The 21,683-nt window shown below is 41.4% G+C and overlaps 1 protein-coding gene across 13 annotated transcripts in view; it reads right to left on the bottom strand.

The window, feature by feature from the left end:
* The window catches only part of LOC134209197 (protein phosphatase 1 regulatory subunit 12A), a 285,951-nt gene that overhangs the window by 140,156 nt on the left and 124,112 nt on the right, over positions 1-21,683 (bottom strand). For 9 of the 13 annotated variants that reach the window (XR_009978727.1, XR_009978728.1, XR_009978732.1 and 6 more), the window contains 4 exons: positions 16,656-16,768; positions 15,949-16,497; positions 15,796-15,884; positions 15,317-15,679 (listed from right to left, as the gene is read on the bottom strand). Coding sequence is in view for 1 of the 13 variants with exons in the window: in XM_062685190.1 (XP_062541174.1) it covers positions 15,317-15,679; positions 15,796-15,884; positions 15,949-16,497; positions 16,656-16,768 (1,114 nt within the window). In the remaining 12 variants the exon portion in view is untranslated. The remainder of the gene's footprint in view (positions 1-15,316; positions 15,680-15,795; positions 15,885-15,948; positions 16,498-16,655; positions 16,769-21,683) is intronic. The other 4 variants (XR_009978737.1, XR_009978735.1, XR_009978736.1 and 1 more) reach the window with 1 other exon arrangement.

Below are 21,683 nucleotides of genomic sequence, written 5' to 3' on the forward strand. Positions count from 1 at the left end.
CAGAATCATTATACTACGTCAGCGGTTCTCAACCTGGGGTACATGTACCCCTGGGGTACCTTCGCTGGCCCTAGGGGGTACCTCGAACATAAATTCGTAATGGCGGACGAATTACAATTCCAATCAAAATTTATTGATAAAGTTTAGAAAATTGTGTGTTTTTATATTTCAAAACTTAGTTTTGTACATAATATGACTGACGATTAGTAAATCCAATGGAATCCTGCTCTCCACAACCAGAACAGATTTCTTCCAAGCAGCTCGTAGGCTTCCTTACAAAAGGCTCGGAAGGAGGACTCCTTTCAAGTTGTTCAGAAGCCTTTTTCAAAAGGTTCGGAAGCTTGGAAACCTCCTTTCAAGAGGACTGGAAACCTCCTCTCAAGAGGCCTGGAAACCTCCTTCCAAGAGGCCAGAAAGCCTCCTTCCAAGAGGCCTGAAAGCCTCCTTTCAAGAGGCCGGAAGCCTCCTTTCAAGAGGCCTGGAAGCCTCCTTTTAAGAGGCATGGAAGCCTCCTTTCAAGAGGCCTGGAAGCCTCCTTTCAAGAGGCCTGGAAGCCTCCTTTCAAGAGGCCTGGAAGCCTCCTTTCAAGAGGCCTGGAAGCCTCCTTTCAAGAGGCCTGGAAGCCTCCTTTCAAGAGGCCTGGAAGCCTCCTTTCAAGAGGCCTGGAAGCCTCCTTTCAAGAGGCCTGGAAGCCTCCTTTCAAGAGGCCTGGAAGCCTCCTTTCCAAAGGCTCGGAAAGCTCCTTTCAAGAGTCTAGGAAGCTTCTCTACAAGAGGTTCAGAAGCCTTTTATCAAGACGCTCGGAAGCCTGCTTTCAAGAAACCCGAAAGCCTCGTGTTAAGAAGCCTGAAAGCCTCTTTTCAAGAGGCTCGGAAGCCTTCTTTCAAAAAGCTCAAAAGGCTCCTTTCAAGAAATTCGGGAGGTTCTTTTCTAAAGACTCTTACAAAGCTTTTTACAAAATGCTCGAAAGCCTGCTTCTAAGTGACTCGTAAGCCTCCTTTTAAGGGGCCCGGAAGCCTAATTTCAAGAGGCCCGAAGCCTACTTTTAAGAGGCTCAGGAAGCCTCCTTTGGAATGGTCTCTTTTCAAGCGTCTCGAAATGTTCCTTTCAAAAGGCTCGGTTATCTCTTTTCAAGAGGATCGGAATTCTACCTTCAAGAGGCTCGGAAGCGTACTTTCAAGAGGCTTTGAAGTGTCCTTTCAATATGCAAAGCCTCTCAACAAGATACGTGGAAGCCTACTTTCAAGAGGGGGTACCTCAATTAATGCAAAACTTCGAAGGGGTACCTCTCAAGAAAAAGGTTGAGAACCGCTGTACTACGTGATGCAGTAGCAAATGTTCCCGAAACATGTTTTTCTAGGAACGTTTTAACTTTGTCAGACCTTAAGTGCGCGAAATTCGGGTACTTCACGGTAGAATAAAAGTGATCTAATTTAATAATAAATACCGTGTTGCGCTATTTATTCCAATCAGCGCCTTATTCCGTTCACGCAAGACAAAATAATAAATAATGAAGAATTTTTGTCTAAAAACAACAGAAAAATATCCTTGTACTTCTCAATGGTTATGTATGCATGACATGCAATGGGAAGAAGCGTCATTTTTAGCGAATCGTTGATCGTCACTACAGGCGCCATTTTGACTATTCTCATTAAACCACTTGCTAAGAACGTCTGTCATTTTATTTAAGCATTTTTAGGTAAAAATACGTCCTGAATTTCAAACACAGCAGCATAACAAGACATAACAGGTAACATTATAGTGTAATACCAAAACGTTGACTGTATTTAACCGATATAAAATGCTGAAATGTGGAAATATCTTGACCGAAAAAGGGTACAGCTAAATACACTCGTTCCAAAATTCCGCTCGTACATGAATCCATATGAAAACACAGTTTTTTTTTTCGTTGATGGTACATGACGAATTGTAATGTTTCAGGACAGTTTCAAACAGCACAACCTATATTTAATTGTAGCGTTCTTGTTCTTAAAGCTTAATACGGAAATTTCACATCGGTACACATTCCGGTATGGTAATCCATACGAACAACGGTACGGTGGGTGGTAGAAGCCCATGGCTCATACAATTTTTAAAAAATTTAAATGAGCAGTTTTCCACGCTGGGGGAGGGGGGTATCGAAAACTGAGCAAAACCTGTCCACGTGGTATATGGATAACCCCAAAGAATGATGTCTGGCATAAACATCTCCAAGAAACCAAATGTTTTTCGGGTGATTGGAATTAGGAACACCAATGAACGGAATTAGGAACAGATGATTGGAATTAGGACCACAGAATTGCTCAAATTTGTTCTCACTATTTGAACCTAAATCTATTATTTCTTCAAAAATTCATTCAGATAAACCTTGTGATTTTCTTTAGAAATTCCCTCTAAAAAAACTCAAGGACTTCTTTTAAAAATTCCACTTTCTTCTGAACCTCCTTTTGAATTTCTTTCAGACATTCCTTCAGAGTATATTTCTGGAATTCTTCCGGAATTTTCTATTTCAATTCCTTAGGAAATTCCTTTCCTTCGAAAATTAAATTTATTCGGAAACTTTTCCAATATTTTGTTTTCTAAATTTCCTCCAGAAATTTCTTACAAAATTCTTTGACCAAATTTAAGGAAGTTTCTAAAGAAATTTCCGAATAAATTCGTAAAGAAATTTCAGAAAGAACTCCTGAAGAAATTTGTGATCTTTTTATCATTTTTTCAATAAAATTCTTTTTAATATGCCTTCAAGAGTTCCTTCGAAAATTCTTTTACGGATTTTCCTTCAAAAGCTACTTTCGAAATTCCTTTGGGAATTCCGTTGCAATTTTCTTTAGAAATTTTCCTGCAGAAAGTTCTGAAAGATTTGCTTAAGAAAGTTTTAAAAGAATTTTTGGAGGACATTTTAGAAAATCCTTTTTGTTAAGAAAATTATTTTGAGCTTTTTAGTGGAATGTCTTCACTTGTTATAAGATGAGTTTGTACCATCCCATTTAATTCCACCACTTGATTGTACTTTGACAGATACGTATTTCGACCTCAACTCAACAGTAAGGTCGTCTTCAGTGTCTCGAGTAGTAGAGTCAAGTACGATACACTGAAGACGACCTTACTTTTGAGGTCGAAATACGTACAATCAATTGTTGGAATTAAATGGGATGGTACAAACTCGTCTCGTCTATTAAGTTCAACGCTAACAGGAATTTCTGAAAGAATTCCTGAAGAAATTCCTCAGGTATTTGTGAAAGAATCTCCATAGGGATTTCCGTTGGAATTCCTGAAGGAACTCTTAAAATGTATTCTGAGTTGGAATGGTAAATAGAATTTCTGAATGAAATCTTGACGCAATGCCCAAAGAAATTCTTGAAAAAATCTAATAATGTCGAAAGTTGCTTCAGGAGTTCAATTTAAAAATCCTTCAGGAATTTGTAATTATCGGGTAAATATACCCAGCTATGCTAAAACTCTTTAAACCAATGATCTCAGAGTCGGCGTTCACCTCAAGCAATTCGCGTTCAGAGTACTCTCACAGTTAAATGCTGGGAAAACCACAGAGCATAACTTTGCGACACTTTACTCACTTCTGTCTTCACACTCTCTTAAAGCTAGTTAACCTGTATTTAGAGCTCCTCTCCCTGGCAGCACTGCACCACTCCATTTCTTTCCTTCCTTCCTTCTGTGCAGTGTTGGGAAATGTACAGTAAAACACTGTGATTATGCGAATGTTTACATTTTATCCGGTCAAATTTCACGCACCGCACAAATCGAAATAGTTTTAAAAAAAAAAAAAAAAAAACAAAATGTACGCCTCATTGTGACATTTTTTTACCGATGAGGCAAACTATTTGTATGTTCCTGCCTGCTGCTGCGTGAGAGTCGAGCCGTTGGTGCAGTTAGCAGATTTCTTGTTTCGGTTCGTGCGCAGCGCAAACAGAACAGAATCGAGTTTAATTGCCTGTGGCGCAAAGCCTAGAAAGAATGCTAGCCGTTGGTACTAATTCATTAGTTCTAGTCTCTAAAATGAGCAAGGAGTAAAGAAATAATCATTTACCACCAAAAACGGTCGTGGCTGCTGCAGCGGCTGCTGTGTTTTTGTTTTTCTTTTACTTCGTAGCAGATTGAATGATAAAAAGAAATGTCAACCGTTCCCGTCCCTGCTTCTGTGGCCAGCGACCCGGCAGTGAGCAACTCTGTTCGCTGCGGGCTTACCGATGGTATCGGGGTGGCTTAGGGATCTTCCTGGCTCCTTGCTTCGTTGAAACTCGATCAATAAGAAGGCCGATCGACTATCGGCGGAAACAATGCCGGATTAGGCAGACTACGGAACCAGGGAATGATGGCGGTTCTTGCGGGGGTTTTCAACCCAAAACAGTGGGTCCACACACTTTCTTCTCTACTCTTCATCTTCCAACTTTGGTAACTTTGTACCTTTGTAACATCCGTTCGCTTCAAAATACTTTGGAATAGTGACCGCATCCCAGGGTCATGACCTCCTTCTCCAGGTCAGTCACCTCGTCTCATAGTATCGACCCAATTACGCCACCCCTTAATGGCTACTTAACGAAGTGTGCTTCTGGTCCCCTGCTGGACTGTGGTGAGTAGTAGGATGCGGTCTTATAAGGTGGTGGAGGCTAATCATGCCTTGCTCTACTGCAGTTGCTGTAGTACTGGGAAAATCTACACATAAAGACGAGTTTTACCTGTCATTCATAAACAATTCACGCATTAGACATAACCAATACTTACAAATTCGTTTAGAAATTCCCCAGGAGTTTCTTTGAAGTTTATTCTATAATTTTTTGAGGAATTCCTGGGATAATTTCTAAAAGGATAATGCTCAAGGAGTTTCTGAAGGAATTCTTGCAGGATTTTCCAGAAGTCTTAGGATTTTCTTGAAAGAAATTAAAGAAAGAATTCGATGTGGAAGTATTGGAAGTATTCGATGGAAGATTTTTTATTTCTGGAAGATGTTTTGAAGAAATCCCTTCCGGGAATCGCCGAAAAAAATACTGGAGTAGTCTTCAAAGGATCTTCTGGAGGAATTTTAGAATAAATGACTGATGCATTTTCTGAAAGAACAACTACCTGGGGCTATTTTCGAAGGAAATTCCAGAAGAAATTTCAAATGGAACAATTCCATCTGTAATTCTGGAAGGAGTTCCTCAAGGAATTTCCGAAGGAATTCCTGTAGAAATCTTATGAATTTCTTCGCAAAGTCTATTTGGAGTTCCTTCCTAAATTCTTTTATGAATTGCTTAAAAATGCATTCAGGAAACTCCTTCGGTAATTCTTTTAGGAATTCCTTCAAAAATTCAATTGGAAATTCTTTAAAATATTCCTCCAGAATATACTTTCCGAATTCGTTTCGAAAATTTCTTCAGTTTTTGTTTTAATAACTTTTTGAATTCAATCAGAATTTTTCAAGAATTGATTTTTCTTTTTGAAACTCTTTTAGAATTTTCTACAGGAATTTTCCTCCATAAAATTCGCCAGAAATTTTTTTGGGAGCTCCTTCAGAAATTTCCTCTAGGATTAATTTAAAAATAATCTGGTACATATTCCAAGCTTGAATCTACAATACCAATACTTTACTCGTCATTGGCTGACTTAGACCTAAAAACAACAAATTTTGGCTTTGACTAATATCAACTAGACAGTTGTCCATAGAATATGCCCAAAACCCTATTAACTCAAAACTCAATATCATCCAATACATCGGGAGAATTCTGAGGATAGCGCAAACTGGGGAAACAGTAATTAATGCCTCTAGCTGACAAAATTAGACTCCATACAATAATGTCAACCCTACATGAATGATCGTAACAATTTAGTAAATTATTTTGTAACTACCGTGCAAATTCAAACTATGCTATGCTATGAAATTAGTCTGTTAACACACATTTTAAGTCTCATCTTTCTAATTACCATCACAATCATAAAGCATGTCGTTTATCTCTGTAACACGGGATTAACATGAACGAATTATGAACGAATTACTGAGCTCCTATACAAATTGCAGTGTCCGAAGTTTGAGTATGTCCGAACTTTGATTATCCACGGTGCCTAAATTAAAATAATTTTTCAAAGTGTACGTTATAACGGGGAAAAATAGTCTTTTCATTGACTGATCTGAAAAAAGTCACTAAAAAGTGGCCCGGTACGTCATAAAATAGTTATAATTGGTTCCCGAAAATTTTCGCGAGAAGTGAATGAGGCATGCATAAAAATGATTAAATGAAAATCATCAAGTATGGTGGGGGTACCAATCATCGCCATAGTTAAAAAAAACTATTTTTAAAAATATTAATAAAAGACATATGGGTGGTTTTAATATGTCAAGCGGCAGGTTTCTCTTTCGCTCCTTAGAACGAATGTGAAAACCGCATTAAAATTAGTGATAGTACTCAAAATTGCTTAATCCATAATAGGAACGCATGTACCAGCTGTGGCAATATTCTTAATTTTGGTTCTTACTTATGGATCCTGTACACCTCCGGTGGTGCAAAGGGCCGACTTGAAAGATCTCCATCCTGAGCGTTGCCCGGCTATCGCTTTAACCTGTTGCCAGGTTAGATTTCAGTCGACTTCTTTTATTTCTTTATTGAGGCTTCGCCGCCATGAGCCTCTGGATCTGCCTCTACTGCGATGTCCCGCTGGGTTCTAATGCTTGTTTAAAGATTTCGTTTCCACCCCTACGTAGAGTGTGGCCGATCCAGCCCATCTTCCGATCCCGAATTTCTGTTGCTATCGGCCTCTGGTGACAACGACGATGGAGCTCGTTGTTTGAGATCCAGTTGTGAGGCCACCAGGCCCGCATAATATACCGCAGGCATCTGTTAATGAACACCTGCAGCCGTTGAGTGTTCTCCACTGATACACACCATGTTTCGCTAGCGTATAACAGCACAGATTTCACGTTAGAGTTGAAAATTCGTATTTTGGTGCGTTCACTTATCTGCCTGTTTTCCAGATATTTCTTAAACTCGCAAAGGCAGCCCTTGCTTTCTTTATCCGTGCGCCTATGTCGATCTTGGTACCACCGTATGACGCCATTTGGCTACCAAGATACTGGAAGCTTTCAACATTCTCCACTGGTTGCCCGGCTACTGTAAAACTGGAAGGAGTCACCGTGTTTACATCCAACGATTTGGTTTTGTTGACGTTGATGACTAAACCTGCCGAAGAGGGGCGCTCGGCAAGGTCGTTGAGCTTACTCTGCATATCAGAGCGCCGTTGCGCGAGGAGTGCAACATCATCCGCCAATTCGAAGTCATTTAGGTGCTCCATGGTTATAGGCTGCCATAACAGCCCGCGGTTTGGTTCACGGTCAATCGCATCTACCAGAATCTCGTCGATTACAATGAGGAACAGTAAAGGTGATAGAATGCATCCTTGCATCACACCAGCTACGACCCGGATAGGGTCGGACAGGACCCCATTGTGCAGCACTCTACACGAAAAGGCCTCGTACTGTGCTTCGATGAGGCCGATGATTTTCTCAGGAACCCCCTTGAGTCTCAGGGCGCCCCACATATTCTCGTGAATGAGACGGTCGAAAGCTTTTTCGTAGTCAATGAATACCAAGTAAAGGGACTCTTGGAATTCGTTGACCTGCTCCAAAATGATTCGGAGCGTGACAATATGGTCCACACAGGATCTTCCGGCACGGAATCCGGCTTGCTGCCGCCGGAGAGTCGCATCGATCTTCTCCTGAATCCGGGCTAGGATAATTTTGCACAGAACTTTAAGAACGGTACACAGCAACATAATGCCTCGCCAGTTATCGCATACAGTCAGGTCACCCTTTTTGGGCACCTTCACTAAGATACCTTGCATCCAGTCGACCGGGAAAGTTGCGGTGTCCCAGATATTACGAAATAAACGATGCAGTAGTTGAGCGGATGTCATCGGGTCAGCTTTGAGCATCTTGGCTGATATGCGGTCGACCCCTGGGGCTTTATTCGATTTCATGCTTTGGATGGCTGTTTGGATCCCTAGCATTGATGGAGCTTCGGTATTGACGCGTGTTATACGTCGGATCCTAGGCAGATCATGCCGAGGTGATGATGGCCTGGCTGGCACTTGAAAAAGTTGTTCGTTGTTGTTAATTTTGGTTCCTATTATGGCAAATCCCATTGTTTTCTTATGGGATTGGCCATAATGGGACCACTATTGCGACAACTGATGCAAAGGCCAACAAAAATTAAGCAAAATCATTTGTTACAATTATGGATTGTTTGATTTAGAGGAGATTAAAGGTGTTATCGTGTCATATGAATATGATTTACTGATCAGAAAACGTTTTGTGGTGATGTAATGTGCCACTTGGTGTATAATAAACTAGTGCGACAACTGGTGCTATAGCCACGGCTGCGGCTGGTACATCTATCCTAGGCACAATTTCCGTTTATCCTCCAGGTCGGGTAAGTGATGTACTTTGGACATTTGAATATATTTTGGACTTTTGGCTATATTTTTCATGTTTTTCTACTTAGCTTTCTTCAAATAAATTGGAATAATGTGTATGTTTAGTCTCTTTCATTATCACATGTCTAACCACATTTATGTAGCTTATTAACCGTTGTGTGGCCGGCAAAAAAAACACCCTTAACAGGTCGGCAGGGTACCCGGGTACCCACGAAACTAAAATGCTTATATCTCTGGAAATTTACAACCGATTTCGACAATTTTGGGCTTATTCGATTCAGAATTTTCTCTTCTATAAAGATGTTATCAGGATGGACCGATTCGGTTAATCAGATTCCTGGAAAATTCGAATTTCCAGGAACATGTCCTGCATAAATGATACTGATCGTGGATTTCGGTAGCTAATCAGCTATATGGGTATCAAACTTCTTTAATTTTCATCACTAGATTGATTTTTATCGATTTGAGTCCATCAGAAGTGCAGACTTCAGATTGGCCATTCCAGAACAGGTTCCTCGAGGGGTCATAGGTGGCCATGAACATTGTTCAATGGAACATCAACAATATGGGTATCAAACTTCATGAAATTAACTCTTGCGTATGTCCTTCATGATCCTAGGCTCACCAGACAAGTTGACCCCGGAGTGGCCATTCTGGAACAGGTTCCCCGGAGCCGCGATTGAACAAAAACATTTCTCATTGGAACCTCAACAATATGGGTGTCAAACTTCTTGAAATTGTCTCAAGCGTTTATTTCTTATCTATTTGGGTTCATCAAACAAGTTCACCCCGGATTGCCAATTCCGGAATAGGTTCCCTGAGGAGTCAGGAATGTTCATTTTCAGAGCCGCATTTTGTTTTAAATCAATTTATCTAGCAATGTGAGTGCAAAATCAATGCAAGGACCACTCATTGACGCCGAGTGACCAGCAGAAGACCCACCAGAAATTCTTCTAGACAGATGTGACTTTTCATAAACCGTTTGTTTTAACATTGCCACATCAAAACCAATACATGCACTACTCTTCGATTCTAGGTGGCCTCTATCTGATACTAGTTTGTTCTAGAAATTTTCGCTTTGTTTTATAAACAATTCGTTGTAAAGTAATGTCCAGGGCCATCAATTGATTCCAGGTGGACACTAAGTTATACTTGGGAAGCTCCGAATCATCCGGAGCAGTGGTTAATTCTTGAAATTCGTCATTTGTTGAGAGAGCAAAATTAATGCAAGGGCTACCTGGTGGTCCTCAAATGATGCTCCAGAAGTGCAAGGACATCCAGAGCAGTGGCCAATTATTGCAGTTTGTTCTAGAATCTTTCGAAAATCATTTGTAATAGCAGTATAGAAGCAGAGTCTTTGCTCGCGCTTAGAATCATAGGGGCGTAACTGTATTGATCGATTTCTCTTCATCTATTTTATATTTACTTCAGGTAGAAGATGCAATCATCCTTCATTACAACCATGAAATCGAAGATAAATCGATCAAAACAGCTACGCCCTTATGATTCTAATACCGGAATTCCCGAAGCAATCGTCATTTCTTACATTTTGTTTTCAACATTTGCTTAATCGTGAACAATTTTTTTGTAACAAAGTAAAAAGAGAAGGAGAAGAGTGCGGGCGTGGTAGTCATAAGGCTACTGCTTCTCCTCATACGCGGGAGGTCGTTGGTTCAATCCAAGGTCCGTTCCATTCTCCTACTTTGTATCTTTCTTTATATTTATCTCTAGCATTCACTAGAACTGGAAATGGACTTCCATACCATTTCCATTTCTATTCCTATACCTTCAACTTGACTATTCTAGCAGTATCTGCTAGAATTGGAAATGAACTAAAGAGCTTGTTTCCTACATCCAATTATAAATTCCATCAGTTGCTTTCTATCTATAACATTGGCAGTTCGGTAACCAAGACGGACCTCTGCCTCTCGAACCTTGACCCACAAACTCCAATAAATTCCGTACGAGCTCGTACCAAGTGCAGAGGTATATTCGGCTTGCTTCTAGTGGAGTGTCTTCACTTGTCATAATACGATTTTGTACTATCCCATTTTATTCCATCACTTGAAGTGAACGAACGATTTATTGAAAGTCGCAGCATTATTGGATGTATTGGTGCTATCTGTTTAGATTGCATCAATTATGGTGTCACATTTCTCAACAAGCGATTTCTAAAAACTCACAACTTTCTAGGACGACTTAAAAATGGGCACATCATCGAAAGTTCCGAAGCTTCCAGATGCTCACCTAACGGCCACACGGTGCCAATGAATGATCCTCCAATTGTTTTTATCGCACACAGCAACTAGGGCGAGTTTGTAGAATTGATTACCTTTTCGGCTATTCCGGAGCTTCTGGAGCACCACTTAGTGGCCTCCCGGGGTCAACGTTCGGTTCTTGAAATGATATTGGTCTCATTTTGATGCATAAATTGTTTTGTAAAACAGTACGGTTTACGAGAATGAATTTAAAAATTGGCCCTTTTCTCAGAATGTTCCGGAGTTCCCGGAGGACCATTTAGCGGAGTTTTGCTCTCACATTCATAACAAATCACTGTATTCTAGGACGATTTTCAAGAATTTGTCTTTACTATGGGTGTTCCGGACCTTCAGTGCCAGATGACAAATGGTGGTCAATGCGTTGCTCATGCAATGATTTTATTCTCACAATGCTACAACAAGTAATAGTTTTTAGGACGGATTTCCAGAATTGGCATTACGCCAATAATAGATTTATAAAAAAAATTGCAACTTCAAAATATAAACTTCTACACCTGGTCATTTCTCCTGATGTTCCAGCACTTTCTAAAAAACACTTAGTGGCCATCCGGGATGAATGAGTAGTCCTTGTATTGATTTTGCTCGCTCATTGCTACAACACTAAAATTCTAAAAAGTCTCAGTTTTGCAGGATAAACTTTCAGAATTGGCAACTTCTCTGGATGTTTTGGAGCTTTCGGTGGTCCACTTGGTTGCCTTCTGGTGTCAAAGGGTGGTCCTTGCAATGATTTTGCTCTCAACACACGGATTACAAAAAAACTGCAGCTTTCTATTTTTTTAAATTTATTTATATTTATTTATATTGACAAGTATTTATCGCCACTTAAGACCCTATGGCGAACCTGTCAAGTTTGATGCCCATATTGTTGAGGTTCTATTGAAAAATGTTTATGACCCCACTGGGAACCTGTTCCGAAATGGCCACTCAATTTTTTTACACATCTGTTGGAACCAAGATAATAAACAACAGTCCGCTGTGGAAGTTTCAAGAATTTTGACATCCATATTCAGGGCCGGATTTATGGGGGGGCCGTGGCCCCGGGCCTCCACAAATCTTATGTACCAAAACCAACCTTTTTTGTACATTTTGGGGCCCCCACAAGCTGTCGGCCCCGGGGCCCCCTTCCGGCTAAATCCGGCCCTGCATATTGTTGGTGATCCAATGATAAATGTTTTTGGCCAACCTTGACCAAACACCCCCCTCCCCCCTTCCCCACCCGGGAAACTTGTTCCAAAATGGCCACTCCGGAGTCAACTTGTCGTCTAGAACACACGCTGAAAATAATTTCAAGAAGTTTGATACCCATATTGTTGATGTTCCCTTGAAAATTGTTCATGGCCACCTATGACCCCTCGAGGAACCTGTTCTGGAATGGCCAATTGAAGATCTGCACGTCTGATGGACCCAAATCAATAAAAATCAACCTGCTGATGAAATATCAAGAAGTTTGATGCCCATATTGCTGATTACCTACCGAAATCCACGATCAGTATAATCTATGCAGGACATGTCCCTAGAAATCCGGATTTCCCGGTGATCCGAGAGACCGGACCGGTCCAATCCTAAAACAGCATGATAAAGGACAAAATTCTGAATCGAACGAGCCCAAAACGGTTGAAAACGGTTAAAAATTTCCAAAGATATAAGCATTTTAGTTTCGTGGGTACCCGGGTACCCTGCCGGCCATTTGAAGGGTAAAAAAATGTCAGAACCCCTCCCTCCACCCCTCCTTAATCAAAATTTCAGTTAACCCGTACAATCGATTTTGGCCGTCATTATTGTGGATATGACAGAGTTTCAACCTCCTACTATGAAAATTCATTTAGATATTACGAATTGAATTCCAAAAAGGTACCCGGGTACCCAGCCGGCCACACAAGGGTTAAAGAAAATATAGCCAAAAGTCCAAAATATATTCAGATGCCCAAAATACCATTGTTACCCTACCACGTTCTACAGAAGGGAGGTGTGACTGAGTTGAGTGAAAGATGTCTTCCACTACAAACCAAGAAAAAAGATTCTCCCCGACCCGAAGATAGCTTGATTTCGTCTCATCGAAAGTACGATCCCTCCAACCAACAAAAAACGCACTGCTACCTGCTAAAATTATGCAAAAAGGAACTGGCCGTTCAGCAGGGACAACAATTCAGCAAGCTTTGAATACAATAAATGTAAGCTGTTTATACAGATACAGTATTACAAGTATACAAAATTGTAAGATTTCAATAAAGGGGTTTTATTATGATCTTCCGAAATTGTAGATGCCAAAATTCTATACAGTTTCTTTTGGGTTCTCATGCAGAACTGTATTGAAATTTGCCATCCGCTGGTTGGGTGTATGAATTGTAAATATTTTTTCCTGAGTAACCTTTTGATTTTAATTTTTTTGGTCTTTATTAAAAACACATTTTGGGGCCTTCCTTAGCCGTGTGGTAAGATGCGCGGCTACAAAGCAAGACCATGCTGAAGCTGGCTAGGTCTAGGAAATTTTCTCGACTCCCTGGGCATAAATGCATCATCGAGCTAGCCTCATGATATGTGAATGCAGAAATAGCAACTTGGCTTAGAAACCTCGCAGTTAACAACTTTGGAAGTACTTAATGAACACTAAGCTACGAGGCGGCAATGTCCAGTCAGTGGAGGATATAATGCCAATAAGAAGAAAAAGAAAAAGATTTTCAGTCCGTGGGTTGCCTCTCAAAATGAATTATGAACTCGATGTAATAACTAATTCGGAGTAGTGTAGCAGTGACCAATTCTGGGTAATGATATTCGAGATAGTCGCATTCCGGGTAATAGCGTTATGGGTAATAGAATTTGGAGTTGTGTCATAGAATCAGGAAAGTGATTGCCCGTGGAGCAATCCCAAATCTGAAACATAGCCTAGACCCCATTATAATGCTTGACCATATAGACGATCAACATCAGAACTCAAGAATAGTTTGGTTTGGAGTATTGATTAAATTTTGATGGTCTAGAAATACTAAAAATGCAATCATGTCATTTTATCCCAAGAAGCTGTTCCAGATCATCGTCATGTCGCAAAATGCTCTGTTGGTCATGTAAAGTATTAACATCGAGATTCAAGAAACGATAGGAAGCTCTTGAACATCTTGAATATTTTTGCAAGTTCATATATTTTTTATAGTTTGACTTGGTATAACCAAAAATGATATTGCAATGTAGAAAAATCGTTCAAAAGTATTTTGATAGAGATAAATAACAGAGCAAATACCTGACATTGTTTTGAAACGTTATGGCGTAACGCTCAATCTATAGTCAATCATATATCTGTGCATCAGTTAATCAATAGGAAAAAATAAGAGTGAGTAAAATAAAACTCTAGTCAAGCCGATTCTATAGCAAAAACCCATAAACTTTAATAGCTCGAAACATTCCCATTTTCCCTTCAACATTTTCAACGGAAGAAATATAAGAAGTTTGTTTGAAGTAGAGACCGTATTTTAGTAAGAGAACTGAGATTTGCTTTAGTCGAATTCCCAGTGAGATGGAAAATGGAAGTTTCCTAAGGGGCTATTCAAACATGACTTCCACTACTTTTTGATATTTCCTTCCCTCTCTCCGTCACGCGTATTTGTTTACCCCCCCCCCCCTAAAACCTGTGACATTATTCTTGAACGACCCCTAAGTTGTTATCCCACTTCACGAGAAAATCGTATCTGTTTGAATTTTTAATTCTTTCCACATAAAAAAACTAGGAAAAATATTGAAGGGCTAAGATCATTCCAGCGATAAGCAAAGGAAAGAATTGTGCGGGTATGAAAACTGATCAATATTCGTCGATCGCTGATTTGATCGGTTTGAGCGAGTAGACTTTTTAAATTTTGCCATTTTGGTGAATAACAATCGCTTTGTTAAACTGTCGTATTCGGTAAAGTGATATATGCACCAATAAACGACATGATGGAAATCGCCAACCATTGAACGAATGAAATTATTACATTGGCATGGGATTGCAACAGTATTCTAACCTTTCAACATCTTGCGAGTTACCCTTACCAGTATTACATTTTTCCATCTGAAAACTTGACAGCCGCACACACAAAAAATGTAAAATAGCATTTCCATTACTCTGCCAGCTTATGGCAGTATTGAAACTTATAAAACTTCCCATTACCGAGTTTTTGGTATTCCGTCATATAAATTGAATCGTGTCAAATACGCGACTAATTACAAATTATTACACTAAATAAACTTTTACTCAATTTCCGTTTACTTTGTAAAGAAAAAATGGGATGTTCACATAAAGCTTGTAATCTGAAAAACATATGCATTTCTAAATATATAATTCCTTACTAATGCACAGACTCAAAATGGGTGGATAGCCGCGATGCCATCGAGATATAGAATGAGCGAGACAACTATTTCAAACTCCGACAATACCGAATCAGTTCGTCAAAAACTACTGTAAGTGTCTTCATTCTCTACAAATCTTCAGGAGCGATAGAATAATAAACAACACAGCTTTGCTAGCGGCAGGGTAATGATTAGCGGGTGGCGCGCACGCGCAAAATACTCTAATACTGCGCAGCGCAGGCACGAACAAAACGCCAATAACAACGATTCGGACGTTCCCGTGCAGCTCCGTGCAATACCTGCTTCAGATTCTTCGGTCATGCTGCTCTCGCTCGATGACGTTGAACTTTCGGTCGATGATGAAGAAGAATACGACGACGAAGACGACGACTCCACCTCAGAAGCCTCCTCCTCTTCCGGCTCTACCGTGGCTTCCTCCTCCTCGACCTCCTGCTCTTCCGCATCTTCTTCCGGTTCATCCGCTTCTTCCGCCTCCTCCTCCTCAGCGGACTCTTCAGGTTCAACACTCCCGTCGCGATCACTCCCATTCCCTTCTTCTTCAATCCCATTTTCCTCTTCCAATGACTGTTCTAATTCTTGCTCCTCCTCCTCCTCATCTTCCACTTCTTCTTCTTCGTCCAATTCGCTGCCGCTAATAACTTCTAAATTTACTCAAACGTTGGCAAAGAAAATCAACCACGGCAGAACGACGTGTTTACAGGACAAAGAAAATAAGACAAACATATGCGATTCGAAAACAAACAAACATCTGACTCACCTTCTTGCTCTTTGCTGTCGATCGGTTTCACCTCCACCCGGATGACCTTCGTGGGTGTCTCGATGCTGTTCTCAATGGTATCCGTAATTCTGCAAATATAAATAAAAATCCTTTTCCATCAAATTTCCAGCAGGATGCCACATCTGAACCCACCTAATCTGACTAGCCGGTCGCCGTTTGGGCCGTTTGAAGTTCTTCCGTGCCTCGTCCAGCAGTGGCATGATGTCCTTCTGTGCGATATCGATCGCGTACTGGCCGCTGTAGTTCTGGATGTCGATGTCGACGTTCGCACCCAGCAGCATCTGTACGGCTTCCTTCTGGCCCCAGTAGGCGGCCGCGTGTAGCGCCGTCCAACCGTCCACGTCCTGCTTGTCGAAGTCCCCCCGGCCGTCCAGCAGTAGGCCGAGCACCTTCGCGTATCCTTTGGCAGCGGCCACGTGCAGCGCCGTGGCGCCCGTCTTCGGGTGGGCTTTATCACAATCGGTACTGTCGGTGCGGAGCCACCGTTTGGCGTCACTGAGCATGATCTTCTCCTCGGCCTGCCGAGCGTCCTCACAGTCAATGCCCTGTTCGTCGATGTGTCGCTGGATGAGATCCGCCATGGCGTCCGAGCAGGCCAGATCCAGGGCCAGCTCGCCGTCGCTGTTGATTGACGCCAGGTCGGCGCCATTCTCTATTAGGTAGCGCGCTATACTGAGGAAACTGTACGGGTGGAGAGAATTAGAAAAAGTGCGTTGGGAAGGAAGATATTGTGCGGCATTTAAGATAAATCCGAAATTTATTGAACACTATACGATAGCTAAACTAGCTCGTCGTAAAAGCGAAATATTTCCTTTTTCTTCAAATAATAAAAACTTTACCCGCAGGAAGATGTGGCATGTAGGGGCGTCCATCCTTCATTGTCCTTTCTGTTGACATCGGCTCCATTTTGTACCAGGAATTCCACCATATCTAAGTTGTCGTCGATGCAAGCCTGTAAAGTTGTAATAAAAAAAAGAAAGAATCTACAGATTAGAGTCGCAAAAGGGCATATTTGACATGGAATTTGTCGACATGTAAGATGATTTTTAAGGGGAGCAACTTGCCTGTTTGATATAAACAAACAAAATCTAGCTCTGAAAGGAATATTCTAAAAATAACATTTACCGAAAACAGACGCAGAAAAGTTCCCAAACAGAAGCTTCTGTTAACAATAACGGCACAGCAGTGGGTGATTATATCGCTAATCATTTACTCAAGGTACACTAAGGTAAGAAGAAACATTTTATATATTTATTAAAATTATGAATTGTTAGCAATTTAGTTAAATTGCATAGATGGTTCTGTAAAATAATATTTGATGATTATTGCTGATGATCTCCTTTTCCTTCTTTTATGGATCTACATTCCAACTGGAGCTTGGCCTGCTTTTCACCATAGTATTCTATAAGCATTTCTTCAGTTATTAATTGAAAGCCATTGCACTGCATTGCCATTGCATGAGTATGTATCTTGTGTCATGTGTGGCAAACACAATGGATACAATATGCCCAGGGTGCCGAGAATGTCTCATACCCGAAAACATTCTTAACCGGACTGAGAATCGATCTCGCCATCTCCGGATTGACAATGCTATGCTTTTGCTCGCAAGGCCATTATTGGTGATCACAAGAGAAGAAATTTGTGACAATTCCCCAAAATTTAACAATTTAAAATGTTCGAGCCCGTCTTCGATAGATCCTGCAAAAAAAGGCTAGCAGTTGTCTCTGTGATCGGAACATTTTGTTGTGCCCCGATGCACCTTAGTTTTCATCCACATCGCACCGCCAAATTGTATCTACTCAATAATATATTGGCCAAGTCAAGTCCCGAGTCCAAACGCGCTTCCATCGCGTATTTCCAAAAATATATTTCCCACACTCAAGGTTAATTGTTCCGCCGATTGGCTGCTGTAAGGAAGAAAGTCTAACCGAACCCTAACGCCGACAGCACAGCGTCATACGGCGGCGGCGACGATGATGGTAACTTGGGTGGAAAAAAGTGGTCAATAAAAAAATACGTACGTTTTCTAGCCAAAAGGATGGCGTTTGTAGTGGATAATTGCATGGTTGCATTCATTTTCAAAATAAACATTCTCTGAATTTTCTAGGGGTTTCAATAAATTTTCAGCCTGAACACTTTACACCTAGCACACTTTACACGGGGGGCAGCAGGGACAGTAGGGACAGCAGGGACCATGTCCAAGGGCTTGACGACCCCTCCCCAGCTGTCTGTGAGTCAGGGGGTTCTGCCTAGGAGGTGGTGGGGTTAACAGGGGGCTCTGTTAATTCCCTCCCAAAAACCATAAGTATCCGCAAGCAGACCCTAGCAAGCGACCGTGTGCCGCTTAAAGCATACAAGCCCCTAACCCCGAATCCCAAGGTGTCAGGCGACCCGTGCCGAGGGGATGAATGACCTGGGGGGTGAAACAATTAGCCAGGTAGTTAACGGAGCCTGTGGAGGTTCCACAGAGGGAGGGCTGCTTCGGCGGCAAGTGGGTGGCAGCGGGTGGTACCCGCACACCCCCAAGTGGTGCACAAGTGGTGCAAGTGCAAGGGAGATGAGGGTATTACTTTCAAGGAGAATGGGGTACATATCTCACGGAGTGAGTTCTCGAATGTAAGGGTGAGCACACAAGTAAGTCTCACACGGTAAGGATGGTTGATTGAGTGGCTGCTTAGGCAGTAGGGTGGCAGTGGGTGGTACCCACACACCCGCAGTGAGGGTCCCTGCTTAACAGGGCAGTGAGCGGACTGCTTCGGCAGTAGAATGAGTAGTCTACCCACGCCGGGGGATTGTTGTCATGGTAAGGTGCTTAGCAACCAAGGTACCAACCATGTACACATCCTCTCTGGATGGGTGGACAAGTAGGGTTCTCTAGTGCAGGACTAGTGAACCACTATAATGAGTGAGGTCAACCTAGACAGCGGGGCGCCAGACTGTGGTATCTCCTGTAAGATACCTCTACCTCCTGACTGGTGCCGAGGTACCGCTACCTGGGTTGATGGGTGATTGGTCTGCCTCGTAGCCGAGATAAGACTTGCATAGGATTCACTGCCCTAGGGTCGCCTCCGGCTTGGCAGACAGGTGGTACCACCCTGTTGCAGGACGGAGTGGATACCGCCCTGAATGAGGACTGCCTGTGCTATGGGATATCATCAAGAGGTGCCTCCTGCAAGGTATCTGCAATTTCCTTGCTGTTATTCCCGTAGCATAGGCAGGTGAGTGTTGGGGCACATTTGGTGCCAGTATGTCGTTGTGCACAGATGGTGCATGGGACGGTAAGGAGAGTTGAGGCGTCAAGGAGAGAGCGCAATGCTCAAATAGTCGCACCCCTGATGTATTGCTTAATTGCGGGCCGGGGGTGTGACTGGAGAAGAAGGAGTTGGTTTTAGTGGGTCGGGAGTAGTGATCCCATCCCCACACTACCTGGGTTCGCCTCCCCAGGTGTCTGATAGCAGATTTCCGTTACCTTCTATAAAAAAAAAAAAAAAAAAAAAAAAACACTTTACACCAGTTGAGGATTTCTCGCTTTACGAAAAGTTTTCTCCTTACGAGTGCGGGAATCGTACCCACATCCACAGCACATGCTTTTAGACGATTGACGTCGCTTACCGCACGGCCATGAAACCCACGATTAGTTACTAATCGATTAATCTGGAATTTACGACATCACTAACAGATGTCGCAAATCAATCGATTACTTCAATTAATCGATTCATGTTTGTGATAATCGATTAATTTATAATCGATTACTACTCAACGATTAACCGATTCAATAATCGAAAGTAATCGATTAATCGGGATTTTACGACATCTCTAGGCACATACTCGATTGTGCTAGTTATCGAGCTATAAGTCAATACCACCTCCTCAATACTCCTACAAGGTAATATCCCGAATACCGTTTATCAGACTGTGTACGTTTGCGGAGGCCTTTGTTGGCGAATAACAAAGCGGTTTTCTGCGACAAATCTTTGAAAAAATTCCGGGAATACAACTTTCGGATTCATCATCTGTTTGTAGATTTCAAGGCACCGTACGACTCAGTGAAACAGAATGAGCAGTGACATATAATGCTAGAACATGGCTCTCCGGCAAAGCTTATTAGGCTGATTTGTGCGACGCTGGATGGATCCAATTCAAGCGTCAGAATATCTGGTGAGACATCCGATTCGTCTGCTATACAATCTAGCTCTGGAAGGTGCAATCCGGAGATCTGATGTGCAAAGAAACGGAACCATCTTCAACAAGTCTAACAAACACGTTGGTTTTGTGGATGACATCGACATCATTGGTGTAGATCGCAGAGCAGTAGAAGAAGCTTTCGTGCCTTTTAAACTGGAGACTGGAGGAATAGGCCTGATCATAAACTCTGTCAAAACTAAGTACTTGGTGGCTGGTAGAGAACGTGGCAGTTCAAACGGTGTTGGTCCAGAGGTGGAAAAGGATGGCATGCGATTTGAGTTGTCGACGAATTCATATATCTGGAATTACTCGTTAGATGTGATAATGACTAGCTCTGTACACATCGTTTACTTATTCGTTCAGTCGCCCTGTACGGCCATAAATCATGTATCGTAATTCGGGGTATTCCCTTTTTTTAATTGTTTTGTAAATATTTCCCCCGTAAGTGAAATCATAACTTTTTTCTTTGTAGTAATATCATAGTAAACAGAGGGCCATTGCAGAACACTATTCAAATTAATTCATGAAAAAAATGTTACTTAGGTCCTTTTGAAAAGTTAAGCGAGACTTTATCTCTGCTGCATATGACATAATCAAAATTCTTTTCATTTTCAGCATAAGTTATGTGTTTTGGAAAACACTTTCATAAGTCCTTGCCACAATTTTACAGGAAAAAATACCGAACAAAATCCCTTCCTCATTTTTGTTGAACTTCCAAGCATTTGTAAGCCCGTCAAGAGATTTGTTAGGAATAAAAGAATGTTTTATAACTATCTTAACCGATTTAATACGGATGGGTCATATATGACCTAAGACGAAAATCAGTTGTCAAAAATTAGTTTTAAGCGATTCAGGTTACGGGCACTACGATGATCTAGAGCATCCAATCTATCCTTGAGTTGTAATCTCGATGTTCTTAGGAATCAATAGCATACTTTACCATATTATTGTTGAATAATTAGAATTGAAATGCCGTATGATAAAATTCTGCGCCTGCCCAGCGGTATAACAGATCTTTTTCAATATCTACGATACTCCAAACCGTCCTTGAATTCAGATCCTAATATTCAAATCGATCAACAAGAAGATCTACGATGTCCTCACTATTTTTATGAATTGGAATAGCTCCACAGTACCTCGTAACATCATTACAGACTGGACATCTACGACTCTTCAAACTATCCTTGAGTATAGATCCTAATATTTAAATCGATCAACACGAAGATCTTCAATGTATCAAATATTTTTATGAGTTTGAATAGCTCCAGGGGACTTCGTTACACCATTACAGACAAACTACAGAATTCTTTCGACATCTACGACACTCCAAACTGTCCTTGATTGATCTTAATATTCAAATCGATCAACATGAAGATCTTCGATGTCCTCACTAGTTTTAAGAGTTGGAATAGCTCCAAGGTACCTCGTAACACCATTACAGACACACCACAGAATTCGATCAATATCTACGACACTCCAAACTGTCCTTGAATACAGATCATAATGTTCAAATCGATCCACATAAAGATCTCCGGTGTCTCAACTATTTTTATGAGTTGGAATAGCTCCACGGGACTTCATTACACCATTACAGACAAACTACAGAATTCGTTCGACACTCCAAACTATCCTTGAGTACAGATCTTAATATTCAAATCGATCAACATGAAGATCTTCGATGT

This window comes from Armigeres subalbatus, chromosome 2, assembly GCF_024139115.2.
Source record: "Armigeres subalbatus isolate Guangzhou_Male chromosome 2, GZ_Asu_2, whole genome shotgun sequence".
Taxonomy (NCBI): Eukaryota; Metazoa; Arthropoda; class Insecta; order Diptera; family Culicidae; genus Armigeres; species Armigeres subalbatus.